The following is a 14366-nucleotide window of genomic DNA, read 5'->3' as shown; positions in this document are numbered from 1 at the left end:
TTGACTGTTCCAGATATTTCAGTGAACTAAATAAGCTTGCTGTGCCCTGGGCTCTGCCAACTCTGTAAGCCCTTCCTACTTACTTGTGCCATCCCAACACCTTTTAGTCTGGGTATTCAGCTGAGATCCATGCTGTGCCCTGCTAAGGCTTGACATTCTTGAAGTCCCCAGGTCACAAACACAGCCAACGCTGTTCTACAGCGAGCAGGGAAGCTTAGGTGATAACTGAGATGCCTCTATGAAGAGCAGTCTGTGCTTTCAGCCCTTTCCACACAGTTCCACCTCCATTAGAAGGAGCAAAATAAACTGCCAAGTCTTGGAAGACACCAGACTTGGAAATGGTGACTGATGTCTTACAGACTTCTGGGTGCTGCAGTAAAAGCTGACCTGTCTTTCCATTTAGGAGCATTGTGCTCAGCCTCATCAGAAAAAGTGAAACTGTAGAGAGGGAGTGAATCTGGGGGATTTGGTGAAAACACTTGAACAAAAAGGAGTTATTTTAATGTGATAATTGTAAGTGAAAGCAAGGAGATTAGTAAGATTGCTTTTCAGTGAATACCCTTTGAGGTGAATTAGCTTTTTTGTTGTCATCATAGGAATACATTTAAGCAGCATCAAAATGTGAAATACTAACAACAGGATAGAGACATTTGTTCTTTATTTCTTACTGTGAGAACTTCTGGCTCTAAGTTAGCCAGAGCTGTATTTACTCTTTTAGAGCTGTTTTCTTTCTCAAAATGGGTGTTTATGAAAAATACGTAACAGAAAGCAAGCTCATTCTGTGCCAAAAGATTCCTCTTAATCTGATATATTTTTCCTTCAGGACCTTCAGATGCACGAATATTTCTGTGGGTTTGGGAAGGCAACTAGCTGTTTCCTTTGATCAGGTATTAATGTTAGCATTTGGGGGCTAAACCCTTGTCTCAGTTGGGACACTGGAACAGGTTTTTAAGGCCCTTATGGAATTTAGGGCTCGTGCCAGTGTTGATGAATGGACTTCTAAAAACTGACAGGCTTTGTAGAAAGCTTGGCTAGGATATTGTGAGCTTGGCACTGGAAGCCCAGATCCTGATCAGATAGATTTGCACGTAGGGAAGCCAGGCCAGGAGAATAGCTGAACAAATTACAAATGACACCATAAAGAGGAAAAAGAATTTGGAAAACATCACGGATTTGGTGTTTGTGGGTTGATTTCCACAATTCTGGAACTATAGTTTTCATCAGGCTTTCAGTGACTGTCTGACTAACTTGGATCCTGTCCTGAAGTGCAGGGGCTGTGTTTTTGATCACTTATGTTTGGTGAATTGAGGGGGAGAGGGAAGGAAAAAAAAGACAAATTAATCCTAGCTAATAAGAGATTTTTCTCACAAAAATAATAATGAACTTGCTGTGCACAAGACTGACCTCTTCTGGGATCATGTGTCTCCATGTTGGGCCTTATGCCTGTAGAAATTCAGCTGTTCTCTTTTCTCCAAGAGAGCGTGAGCTCTAAACAACATTGCTTTTTGTTGCTCTGTGCAAGGCTGGGTTTACAGACTAGATTCTTCTCGTGGGAAGAATTCAGTTTTGCAGAACCATCAGAAAGATGGTGACGTGGCAAGGGAAGGCTTCCACCACTTCCCAATAAATGATGCAGAACGATCGCGTAGCAAATCTTGGGAGCCTACAAAGCAGTGGTATTCTTCCTCTGACACTCCCTGAGGATTTCTGGTTGTTGCTCTTTCTCCTTTTCTTCTTTGTACTACTATATCTCCCTCCTATGGGAAAAGTGACTTTCAGGCTGTCAGAGATACTTAAAAACAAACACGCAAGTTACAGTTATTGCGTGTGTGTTGTGGTCCTGATCTTCCTATTGTCTGCTTTCCAATATCTAGTCTGAGCACGAGTATTGTAACAGAAGGCCAGGCATCCAAAGATCTGTTTGCACTGGGAAGAAAGAAAATCCTCTGTATTGCATGTGGAGAGACAAAGATGCCTACTCCTAAAAGCAAAAATTATCAATTAAAAACACTTCTGAATGAGTAGAGCCCATGGCTGATGAATGATCTAGGAGAAATGTATTGATGCTCTTGATTAAGAATGGCACAGCACAGCTGGAATTCAGCAGTTTAGCTGGCAAAAGTCCTAGGAAGAATGAAGCAGAAGAGGTTCTCTTTGAGGACTGGAACATAAAGTACCAGGAATGTTTTATTTCACTAATATATAGAAAGAGTACTTTTATTTCTCTGCTTACAAAACTGCCAGTATGATATGCAGCTTTCCTAACATGCAAGCTCTACAGGAAAGAAATGCCTACCTGTAAAACATTTTGTTAATCCCACCACCTTTGGCTAATGTTTCAGCTTCTTACAGTGCTGTGGCCTGATGTGATGGGCTTTGTTTTGCATGTGTAGCAGAAAACTGACTGATAAAAGAACAAACAGAGCAAGTAGGAAGATCCTAATCACGTGGGATTTACAGATGATAGAAAAGGTTGCCCATACTGAAGTCTGTGCTTATATACTTCTAAACCTCCAACATGCATGATATGAAATAGTTATTTGCATTTGAAAGAGATAAAAACCGTGTATGTTGATTTATGAAGCTTCTCAAAAACTCTAAAACATAAGATTGAATATTTGAATTTTAAAACAAATTTAAGTCTGTGTTTGAGTTGTAATAAACCTGAGTGGAGGCATCATTCATGTATAAGGTACCAGATTTGGCATTTTTTACAAGGTGTTGCAATTGCTCTCACTGAAGATGATTTGGATTGATGTGAACATGATCGCAAAATCTTATTCTAACATAGGGAAGCATTACTGATTTGTATCAAGAATGTTATACTAATAAGGGCATTTAAACCAAGTAGTGGTCTTGAGGTTTCTCTTCTTGGACTACAATGTGCTGGTTTTCTGCAGCCAAGGACCTGGCTGCTTATTTTCTTCTTGAGGACAAAGTGTGATACTGGAGACTCAGCCTTGCCCTGCTTTTAATTAAATGCAAACATAGACCCCCTGTGAGTAGCTTTATTTTGTGCTTGCAAGAAGGAGTTACAAGGAGATGATCTTTAAAGGTCCCTTCCAACAAATGATTCTGTGAGTTCAGGGTCCCTTCCACCCTAAGCCATCCTGTGATCCCATGAAGAATGACCAGTCTTGAGATATGAAAACTGGAGTTGTGCTGGGTTTTATTAACAAAAAACTGTGCAAATGTGTGACTTAACAGAGGCATCAGAATAGGTCTAAAATGCGCTGGCCCTCCTTGCATTTAAAGCATGAATACTGCCTGTACTATTTTACTTAAGGCTCCCGGCGCTAGGCAAGTGGCTGTCTGGCCCTTACCTGGCTTTTCGGCACAAACCTTTGAGGGAACTATGAGGATGTGCAGTACATAATAGCTGGCTATAAATGGAATTTGCTTACCTAATTGCCCTATGAAGAGCAACTGAGGGAACTGGGGTTGTTTAGTCTGGGGAAGAGGAAGCTGAGGGGAGACCTTATTGCTCTCTTCCAATACCTGAAAGGTGCTCACAGTGAGAGCAGGGTTGGCCTCTTCTCACTGGTGACAGGACGTGGGGAAATGGCCTCAAGTTGCACCAGGGGAGGTTTAAGTTGGATATCAGGAAAACTTCTTTACTGAAAGGGTTGTTAAGCTCTGGAATAGGCTCCCCGGGGAGGTGGTTGAGTCACCATCCCTGAGTGTGTTTAAAACCCACTCAGATGCAGTGCTCAGGGACATGATTTAGTGGAGGGTTGTTAGATGTAGGGTAATATAGTTAGGTTGTGGTTGAACTTGATGGTCTTGAAGGTCTTTTCCAACCTGAGCAATTCTATCAGTCTATGAAATGCCAGCTTACTTTTAAGATTATTTTCTCTACAAGAATTATAGTCATCTTGTACGAGCTACTTCCACAGAGGTATTTCAGGAAAAGGACTATCTAACAAAAAAAATAATAGGAAGTAATAGCTCAGGTTGTGTAAGTTGGAGATTTTAATGTTCACTGAGATCTTTTAAGATTTCTCTTCACCAAGTTTTTTTTCTTTTGGTACATTAACAGAATGTTTGCAGTATTAAAATTGCCTTCAATTGTCTTATCTGCCTAGTGTGTGTTCATACAACAGATCTGAAGATCTGGCTATGAAGCTGGGTATCAGTTAGACCTGTCTTCAGCTGTGGTACAAAGACTGCAAATTAAGTTCCTGAGCACATAAACCAAACTAATTTATTTCCAATTTCTGTTTACATAGCTTGCTGAAGCAACAAATCCTGTAAGCTGTGATTTAGGAGAGCTCCCTGTAGAACTGACCAGGGATCAGTGTATCACTGACTGCCAAGAGTTTTGAACAAAAAGCAATCAGTGTATTTTTCTCAGAACTTGGTTGTCAGCTGCAAGGTTAAAACTGTCTATGAAGAGTACCTCCCTGGTGGCCGTTTGGTGTGTCTTTCAGTTAAAAACTCTGGTCTTTCTAAAATTCCTTCTGTGCAATGCTTTGCTGAGAAGAGCACTGAACACCCATTCCCATCTTACTGGAAATGTTGGTAGTTGATGGATAGTTGGTCTAGATGATCTTGGAGGTCTTTTCCATCCTTGGTGATTCTATGATTCATGCTTCAGGAACAAACTGCCTCAGGAAGTAATAATCATAGAACAGCTTGGGTTGGAAGGGACCTTAAACTATTGAGTTCCAACCCCACTGCCACAGGCAGGGTTGCCACCTACTAGATCAGGCTGCTCAGGGCAGCAAACCTGGCTTGGAATGCTTCCATTTAACTACACTGAAGTCATTCTTCCAAATGTTTTTGACCCTGTTCTCGCAAATAAAGATAGCATACATGCAGGGAATGAGAAGAATGAACTGTGACGTTCATTCCTTGCTGACTGATCTATGGGAGAACATTCACTACAACAACTATCATTAACACCATAATAAATGCATTTATTGAGTTGGCAAACTTGGATGTATAAAGTAGTAATGTGAAGTATCTTACAAGACTCAGCTTAGATAATTAAGTAACACTGAGTTTTGATAAGGGGCTAGTTTATATAAATCTTTACTGACACATTCATTGTGATTTTTAGGGAAGAGATCAACTGTATTTCTTGTGTGGATGTTCTGAAAAAAATTCTATGGGGAGGGGAAAAGTACTGCTTCTAAAGCAGAATTAGCATCAGATGCTGAAGAATAGTGCAAAGAAATGCTGACAAACATATACAGTACACCAGTAATTCTTAGGGTGTCACTATTTGTTAATAAATCCGCATTAAGTGTTTCCTTGTTACTTATGAGTACTTTAGACCTCTTATTGAAAGGCAGAAGTGATATTTTCAGAAGGAATATTTCTAGAGGCAGAGACTCAAATCTATCATGCTGTCTTCTCTCAATCCCTGTACACGCTCTCAGGATCTGTCAGTACTGGCAGACGTTAATTATATAATGAAAATCCTTGAACTGCTGCCTGTTCCTGCACCAGCTCTACCTACAGCAACTGTTATAATGTGTTTTAAACATGTGCTTATTAAACAGTTACTTATTACTTACTAATTACTTATTAAACAGCTGTACTACGAGTAGGGCTTGATTTCTTCCCAAACATAACAGTCAAAGCAATTACAATAAAAAGTGCAGAAGAAAATCATTAAAGGATTTACAGTTTGAAACTGTATAACTATTTAGACAAGTAGATGAATAAAAACACATAAGCTTAACAGACAAAGCTAAACTACTGTATCAAAAACTTGTACTGAAGGTAATTTCAAATACATCTTCAGACCACCGAGTGAAGATGGTGCAGAACCAAGGACTTTGGTAAAGTTAAAGGGTGACAGCTAGAAGCTGCAGTCGTCGTGCACTAAGGCTGTTTGTCTGTGGTCCTGAAAGGCAGTTTTGTCATTTCAGTTTTGTTTAATGAAGATAGCTGGCTTTCAGGAACACAGCTCCTGAAGAAAGACTTGACCTTTTCTTCAAAATATTGCTTTGTTTACTGGAACAGAAATTGTCTATGAGATCTTGAAAATGCTATGTTGATCAGACAGCTCTGTCATAGCCACACTTAATACTGCATTTAGAAAGTAATATGACTTAATGCTCAACAAAAATATCGCACGTTTTAAGGTTTATTTCAGAAATGTTGATATACACAGTACTAATTACAGATTTCTTGAGAATATATATTAACGAAGCTGTTGTAAGTTTTAATATTGTGACAAAATAACAGATTTGAAGTTATCTGAATGCTGTAGCAGTTCTTTAATTTGTCATGGTGACATTCAGGTCATGGTGTTTCAGTCTTAATTCTGGCCAAGCTGGGAAAGCTACACATGAAGAGACAGAAATGATTAGGTTGGTAACATTATTCTTTCAGCATATTAACATTCAGTGCATACAGTAAACATTTTGTCCTACAAGCCTTGTGAGAAATAACCAATTAAAGGCATGCAAGTGATAGAATATTTAATGCATAACCCCACACAAGAGGTTCTAGGTTTCAAATCCTGAGATATGAATAAATTTCAGCATTAAGTCTGGCATGTACAATCAGGGTTGGTGAAACAAGGAAATTGAGCTCATTGAAGAACTGTATGATGGTAAGCAGCATTTGTTTTTTCTCTTTCATGTGTAACAGACCTTAGTGAATTTAGTTCTTCAAAATGTAGGTCTGAATAATTTAGGGAGGCAGTAAAAGCACAGGTGGTGACAGCTACTGGAGGGCTGAGCACTGTGAATAACTTGTATTTTGCAGTTCTGCTGGAGAGGGTCAGAAGTAACAGCATCACAACTTTTTTTTTAATGCTGTTTTTAAAACAAAACAAACAAACAAAAAAACAACTGGGGATAACCTGAAGCTCCCACAGTTCCAGTATTCCTAAACAGCAAAACTTAAACACAGATTTCAAGACTGCAGTTGAATAGCAATTTTTAATTCAGGAGAGTTGCTAGAGTAGCCTGGAAAGATCCTATTTGTGGAAAAAAAGTGTCAGAACTTCAGAACTGATTTCCCCCTCCTCCCCCCCCCCCCATAGTTTTATGTTAAGCTAGTTACAAAGAACTATTCCATTATGCATTGCCTGTTAACTCACACTGACAACACCGGCCTTCTAAAGTTAGCAACGGTGACTCCAAACCCCCTATTTAAATATAGTGAAGAACAGTAACAAAACTGTGTCATTTTTTCACATCAATTTGTTTTTACAGAGACATAAATCCATAGAGATAGAAGTTAAAAACCAGTCAGGGAAGTCACAGTTACTACAGTAACAAGTATTACAGAGTTACTGTTACAAGTACCTACCTGCTTTATAAACTGTGTAGCATTAAAAAGTTCACTGCAGCCATAGAGGACATGTTTGCCTTGTTTACCCTAAGAAAAAGAAAAGATGGGAAGAAATTAAGTGTTAGGAGTAGCGCAAGTGGCTTCTACTAACTGCACACTAAAAAGTGTATTTCTCCATGATCCTTAAGTCCTACAGCTCTGCCTGTGGTAGAGCTAGAAAGTTTCTATTATTTCCATATTTGAAAAAGCTTTTTTTTTAAAAAAAAAAAAAAAACAAAAAACAAAACAACTGAAACAATATTATGTTGAATTTAGTTGGATACATAATGATCCTAGCCTGCAGTGAGCAGTTTGATAGTACTTGTCTGACAGCGCAGCACTGCAGAAGTGAAAAAATGGTGTAAGTAATGCATAGTTTTAGACTGAGTTTATGCCCAGCATTGGCTAATAATCCCACAGCTCCTCAAAGCTCGAGTGCAGGCTCCAGCAATCTGTCTCACTATTGAATTACTGAGTACTTTCCCTTATAGTCAGAATGGGTTTGGTTTTTTTTTGTGGGTTTTTTTTTTTTTTTTGATCATTGATGTGATTTTAAAACAACAATAAACAAACAGAAAGCACCTTACTAGCTCTATATGAGTGATAAATGATAAGCAGCCAGGGAACTGAGAGGACAAATACAGAAGAGGACTCACCGTCTTTTTTGTTTTCCTGATACAAAATTAAAAATTGTTTAAAAAAAGGGAAAACAGGAAGAGGAGCCTCTTCAAAATGATTTTGTTTTATAGCTGATAACAGCTGTGCTGTTTCAGCAGAGTCACAGAACTGGATTTTAACAGTGGCTGGTGGGCACGTGCTAATTTGGGAGATGGTAATCCTGCTTCATCTCCTCATCTTTATTAATTTGGAGTGGTTTGTTGCAATAAGTTGTTCTTGTCACTAAGCAAAAGCTTGAACTTGGTTCTCCCCACCTTTCAGCTACATTTAATCTTGAAGCCTGAACAGGTCTGATTTTGATCTAAACTGGAATCTTGACACTATTTTCTGTAATATGAATGGTAGCACTTACTGCTGCACAGTAACATAAACATAAAGAAACACTAGGCACAATTGTGAAGCGAGACTGTTGCCTTTTTAGGCTGCAAAATACACGTTCCTGTAAAATCCATCTTATAAAAACAAATTCTACTAGAAGTGTAATTTTTGAATACAAGCATATCCATGCTCCAAGGTTAGATGTATCACCCAGAAGTTAGTGGAGCCAAGCTGAAGCTGCTTAGCCTTGTAAATTATGCAATACCAGAGCTTGTTGTTTTGTTTTTTTTTAAAGCTGTGCAGAATTTGATTTTGTTGTGCAAAATGATAATGTCTAGCTGAGGCAGGCAGTCAGGCAGTACTTATTTCCTTTCATATATTGTTAAAAACAAAAGAACAAGCCAGATTTCTTTGTGCTTTGAAGTTTTGGTGATGCATTTTCAGCACGTTGTTGGCCAATGTATGTTTTTCAAGGTACAATCTTCCTAACTATGAACAATATTTGATTTATGATGAAGTGAGATTCTAGCACAGAACTGAAAATAACTGGGTTTAAGGGTTAAGTCTCCTACAAAAACCCCCAAAATGCCAAAGCTGAACACTGCTTCCTGTTTCAGAAAGCTTTCACAGATTTTCTGTGTTTTCAGTGGCAAACTGGTAAAAACTGATAGTGCTTAAAAAAATAAAGCAGTGAATAAAATCTTTGTATCTGCTTGCGAGGACAGACCTGTTGGGTTTTTTCTTCCTTTTTAGTCTGAAGGAAAACTGATTGAATTTTAGAATAATTAATAAGCTACATCTGGTGAGACAACAGATGCTGGAACTACATCACATGCATGGAAGTGTGCCAAGCTGCACTGGCTAAGCCTGGAAGAGCCATCTGGTGAGGTGGGCAAGTCTCCTGGGAGAAGGGTGAATGGAATCAAGTTTTCAGTAACTTCTCTTTGTTTTTCAGAAGCGAGGGGCTAACCAAGCACAGGTGAAGGAGACTTCCCTATTGCAAGGTCATAACCCACTGCTGAAATAGTCTGGAGAAATGTACAGCACATTTCAGCTTAAACTGCATGTCTAATCTCTGTCAATGTCTCTGAAATTTTTGGTCCTCCTGTCCTCTCCTTGTACCCCACAACTGTGTAACTTTCCTTTTCCTCTCTTTTTCCCAATTCTGACCAGTTCTGTTCCAAAACAGCTGCCCGCTAAAGGAGGAAAAAACAGCCATGTGCAGTTCTGACTTCATGTTCTGCAAGATATACTGGAACAAGAATGTAAAACTCTCAGGTCTTGGCACGTGAAAAAATACTTTTCTGTTACTAATGTTGCATATGTATTATTTTCAGGGAAAAGCCTTGATCTAGAGAGAAGCACAGCAAGGTAAAATCTAGAAGGAAGAATAGTATTTTGCTGCTCTTACCTAATTCAAAACTTCATCAAGTTTTCCTTTGCTTCCTATTTACATCTGGAAAGTGCTTCTACCTCATTTCTGCTCCCAAAGGAATTCTAAACATGTTGTTTTTTTTTTTTTTCAGCTGCTGCTTTTGGTGTACGTCCATTCTGTTTAGGCTGGCCAGGTGGAACTAGAGACTTCAGATCTCTTTACCTCCCGCATCACTTATACAGTTGGTTCCATATTTTTTTTTCCTTTGCACATCACATGATTTCTACACAAATCACATGATCCAGCATGCTGAGAATGAGCTGCCTGTTACTTCTAAACTTCTAAACGTAGCCAAGTAAGAAGCATTAAGAGATGGATGCAAAGGTGATCCTTGCTTTGATAGGTGGCAAACTGCTTGCAGTCAGAAACGCAACATGAACGAAAATGCCGGAAACAATAACTAGCATTCTGAAATTATCATCCCTGTTTTCTACTGAATTCTTACATACTTTTTCCCTGCATGGTATGCATAGTACCAATGTAACCTTGAATTTCCTAAGACTTAATTATATCTCATAATAGTGTCTGAAACTGTTTATAACTGAAACTATGTAACAGTTTGTATCAGTAAGTTAGAAACTACAAACAGAAGTGCACATACCTTTATGTAGTCAATAAGATTTTGATATTCAATATAGTTGCCTCCACCAACTACGAAGACTATTGCCTAAAATACAACATGAACATAATCAGAACATGTAATCAAATCCTTAATGTTGCAGTAGTGAAGTATATACCCACATCAGTTAATACAACAAAAACTGTCTTCATCATGCTTCTTTCTAATAAGAACCCAGCACAGATTAACTAGCTCTCCACTCCAAGAACACCAGAGTTTTACTGGGATGCAAAATAACAAATACTTATTTTAACATAATTCTTTGTCCTACTACGAAATAGGTGAAACAGGCAGTTTCAGCACGTTGCATTTTTGTGTGGAGATGGCTCCAGTTCCACAAGAGCAGCTGGAGTATTTTTGTGGATGCTTGCAAACTAATTTGAAAAACAAAATATTTCTATTTATTAAAAGAACACTTCTTCATTGTCTTTCCCCTTCCTACTTAGTACTGAGACACAGTACAAAAGGCATCAGTATTTCCTGGGCTATATTTAAAACATGTTGAACAATTAATGAATAGAATAAGGAAATGTAACAGTTCCATTCTTTGAATTAACAATTCACTATCCAGTATTGTCTGATGTAGCCTCTATCTCTATCATTTTTGCTATGGCAGATCCTTGTGACACAGAAATGTTTGGTTTTTTTTTTTTTGCACAGGAGGAGAATTAAATCATCCAGAAAATTTGGGGACGTGCACACAGTGCTGAGGCAAACTTAGTAATGAACAGGTAAGTAAGTCTTCTATTTGTAAACATTTCTGTTGAAAAATACCAAACTTTACTGGCAGTTGTAGGAAATGAAAAAGGAGCATGTGGCAGCAGGAGCTGTTCTGCTGCTTTTGTGAATTGTTTCCTTAAATCACAGAGGTTGCTTAAAGAAGTCTCACTTAAGTTCATAGCCAACACTATTGTTCATGACTGAAAAAAGAATTAAATTTAGAGAGCACTGTAAAGGTCTAGTATAAAAATAGGGGTGTTAAATTACTGAGTACCCAAATATGGTGTTATTACTATAGTTATCTCCAGAAGCATTTTTGAGATATTTTTTTTCCTTCACTGTTATTTAACGCTTACACAGCTCACTGAAGATGGAGAGACATTTTCAGAATGGCAGCTCACTGCAATTAATACTAGAGGTAAGCAAAATAAGCGATTCTTGCAAAGCAAGGTCTCTTCTTTATTACCAAAAAATGCTATTTTCCTTTTTTTTTTTTTTTTAATACATGCACACTGACAAGTAACTTGTACACGACTCACCTCCTGGAATGGATTTTTGTTTCGTGGAACTGAGCTATAAAGAAAGAAAAACACCTACAACTTAAATCTTATTAGACATTTATGTTTATATCAGCATTCTTAGTACTAATACCCGTGTTTATGGAATTCGAAACTATATTAGACAAAAATGTGAAGAACAATGCAGAAAGGCAAGTATTGTTCAAAGCTATTATTGAATTATTTTTCATGAAAAATAATCATTTATAGGAACACATACACAACGTGAATAGCTTTACCTTCCTCAGTTTTAAGGTTGAATCATGAGTTTTATAACAGTGCTTCTTTTATGCTCAAAACTCCAGTGCTGCTAGCTAGGAGCACAACCACAGTGAGAGACACAGGAGTAACAACTGCATCAATGCGATCAGCATCTATGTGATGCCTGCACTTCTGCTTACAGATGCTTCAGAATCCCAGAAGTGATTATCAGTTACAGCAACATCAGAATTGAAATGACAAAGAAGTTCAGGTGGTAGAGAAAAATCCTCAAAATGTTATAAAAGCAGCATGAAAAAGAGTTGCAGTGCAGCTGTGATAATACTTCACATTCATATTCTTTGAAATTTGCTTCCCATTATTACTTAATGCTATTGGAAATTTAATTTCCATGATTCAAGAACAGATGGAAGCTGGACAGATGAAATTCTTATTTAATGCAAATAACTAAAAGCAGGGGTATATATCCACTGAGTAATAAACCTCTAAAATTAAATGAGCCAATAGCTCTCCCACAGCTGAGTTTTTAGAAGGCATGTTAAAATTACAGTCTGTTATCTACAATATTAGAAGCAAGGTTATCAGGCATGGATACTGCTCCCAGAAGCAGAAGACAGAAGCCTGTAAACTTCTAGTGCAATTCCTCTTTCATTCTTACAATTTACCAGTGAAGTGACTGCCCCTTCATGTATGAACACATGAACTTACATGTGCACCTGTCTATACAGGAGCAAACGCAGCCTGTTTCGTTTTCAAAGACCTACTGAATGATCACTAAACAGGGTTGTACTCAAATTGAATTTTGAAATTGAATTGAAATTTTGGTGGGCTGCTCAGTGACTTTTTAATTTAACGGTGTAAAAACAGTTTCAAAGAAACCAAGCAGTATTTTAAAAAAAATTCTAACTTTAATTACTATTAAATACCATTACACATTCCTGTGACTGGTGTACAAATTAGCAGCACAGTCACTGGAACAAGGATTTTCTTTTTGACAGAAACATATGTGGTTGATCCAGGTTTCAGTTGTGATTTCCTTCCATATCAACCATCTTGTCTTAAAAAGAACAGTTAGAGATCTTATAGATTCAGCAATAACATAACAATTATTTCAAGTTAGCCTTTTCCCAGAGAAGAAAATGAGCAAAACTGAGAGTAGACTCACCTGTCACTGCCCCGTAGCATCTTGGGGTCAAAGTATCGGTAGTCATCTGTCTCCTATTCAAAGGAATGTTTAAATCTCAAAAGACATGGATTTAGGCTCATGAATTTCTGCTTTTGTTCCATGAAATGGCAATCAGTCAAACCTCCATGATTTTCCAATTCCAGCAGATGCATCACTCCAAGTTAATTGGGGTGTGCGCACATAATATTTGTACATAACTGAACCAGGGAAGCATAAACAGAGATAAACTGTTTCTGATTCAGCTACACTTGATTGTTACACAATTTCCAAGACATACTTCGGTTGGTTGCATAATAAATCCCCACAGAAAAGCAATATGTAGAAAGAAAGATTAAGCTGTCACCAGCTTTAGAACATCAGGCAGTTAGTTGTGACTGACTTACAAATGCTAACGTTTTCCAGGTTACAGAGATCTGCTGGTGATTTAATACCATAAACCAAAACACTTCTAAGGCAATGAATACAAAATACAAGATAGATCAAAATCTGCTACTGTTACGAAACTTACCCTTTTCATTTCATGATTTATGACTGCTATTAAACCAAAATTAAGCTTGTGAGGAAGAAATGAGTTCCACAAGAATTTGAAAAGTTTGACTGTCTAAACTATAAAAGTTTTTTTTTTTCTTCATGCAAAACAGTGAGGCACTTCCAATATTTTTACTGGCAACAAGCAGGGTTTTTACCAAGTCTTACAGATGAAAAACAAAGCTTCTTAATAACTGTTTCTGACAACTGCTTGGCTTTATTCTGTTTCTATACTACAGTTTCATCCAGGTATTTTACATTATGGATGAAGCATATGTGAGTCTGAACTGGATTTCAGCTGGGTGCTTACAAGCAAGATCTCTGCGTTCTGTGGAACAAATAATCTTCTAGTGGTAGAAAACTAGCTGTAGGATTTACTAGTGCACACAAGGTAAATCTATACGTAATATTACAAAATACTTAATATACATGCAGCAGTTAGACATAAAGAAAATATAATTTGATATTAAGAACCTTTGCAATTATATAAAACAAATATCCTCACATGTATCTTATTAAAGAATTTAATTTTAAATTTAATTTCACACTGACTATATAAATAAATGCATTTATACTCTGCAATGGAAATTTCAGCGACAGTCACCAAGTCTGCCCCCATTCATGACCTTGGAGCCTGGTTTGTAGTGGTGGTACAGCAACTCTAAAAAGTGAGAGCTAGAAACATGTGGAAAGCACTAAATGGCACTGAGACATATTTGAGAAAACTTCAGCAGGGAATCTCTGATTCTATTTCAGGCATTAGTCCATAATTCCTTCTAATTATAAGAGTTAAATTAGATCAAAAACATTTTT

The 14366-nt window shown here is 37.6% G+C and overlaps 1 protein-coding gene and 1 long non-coding RNA gene across 6 annotated transcripts in view; one reads left to right on the top strand and one right to left on the bottom strand.

Moving 5' to 3' along the window:
* The window catches only part of LOC128085694 (uncharacterized), a 42728-nt gene that overhangs the window by 27790 nt on the left and 572 nt on the right, over positions 1-14366 (top strand). For 3 of the 4 annotated variants that reach the window (XR_008209056.1, XR_008209055.1, XR_008209053.1), the window contains 3 exons: positions 9043-9177; positions 11007-11074; positions 11424-11481. This is a non-coding gene — a long non-coding RNA (uncharacterized LOC128085694). Of the gene's footprint in view, positions 1-9042; positions 9178-11006; positions 11075-11423; positions 11482-11868; positions 11980-14366 lie in introns of those variants that run through there. The other variant, XR_008209054.1, reaches the window with a different exon arrangement.
* The window catches only part of SCFD1 (sec1 family domain containing 1), a 45109-nt gene continuing 36822 nt past the window's right edge, over positions 6080-14366 (bottom strand). Inside the window, exons 21-25 of one of the 2 annotated variants that reach the window (XM_052693433.1) lie at positions 13005-13057; positions 11603-11636; positions 10326-10391; positions 7273-7341; positions 6080-6295 (exon numbers count right to left, since the gene is read on the bottom strand). In XM_052693433.1, the coding sequence (XP_052549393.1) occupies positions 6272-6295; positions 7273-7341; positions 10326-10391; positions 11603-11636; positions 13005-13057 (246 nt within the window). In that variant the 3' untranslated portion in view covers positions 6080-6271. Of the gene's footprint in view, positions 6296-7272; positions 7342-10325; positions 10392-11602; positions 11657-13004; positions 13058-14366 lie in introns of those variants that run through there. The other variant, XR_008209052.1, reaches the window with a different exon arrangement.

Source organism: Tympanuchus pallidicinctus, unplaced genomic scaffold (genome assembly GCF_026119805.1).
Source record: "Tympanuchus pallidicinctus isolate F22 unplaced genomic scaffold, pur_lepc_1.0 scaffold3, whole genome shotgun sequence".
In the NCBI taxonomy this organism is placed as follows: Eukaryota; Metazoa; Chordata; class Aves; order Galliformes; family Phasianidae; genus Tympanuchus; species Tympanuchus pallidicinctus.
The sequence above is the reverse complement of the archived record's forward strand: the minus strand, read 5'-3'. Positions and strand labels throughout refer to the sequence as shown.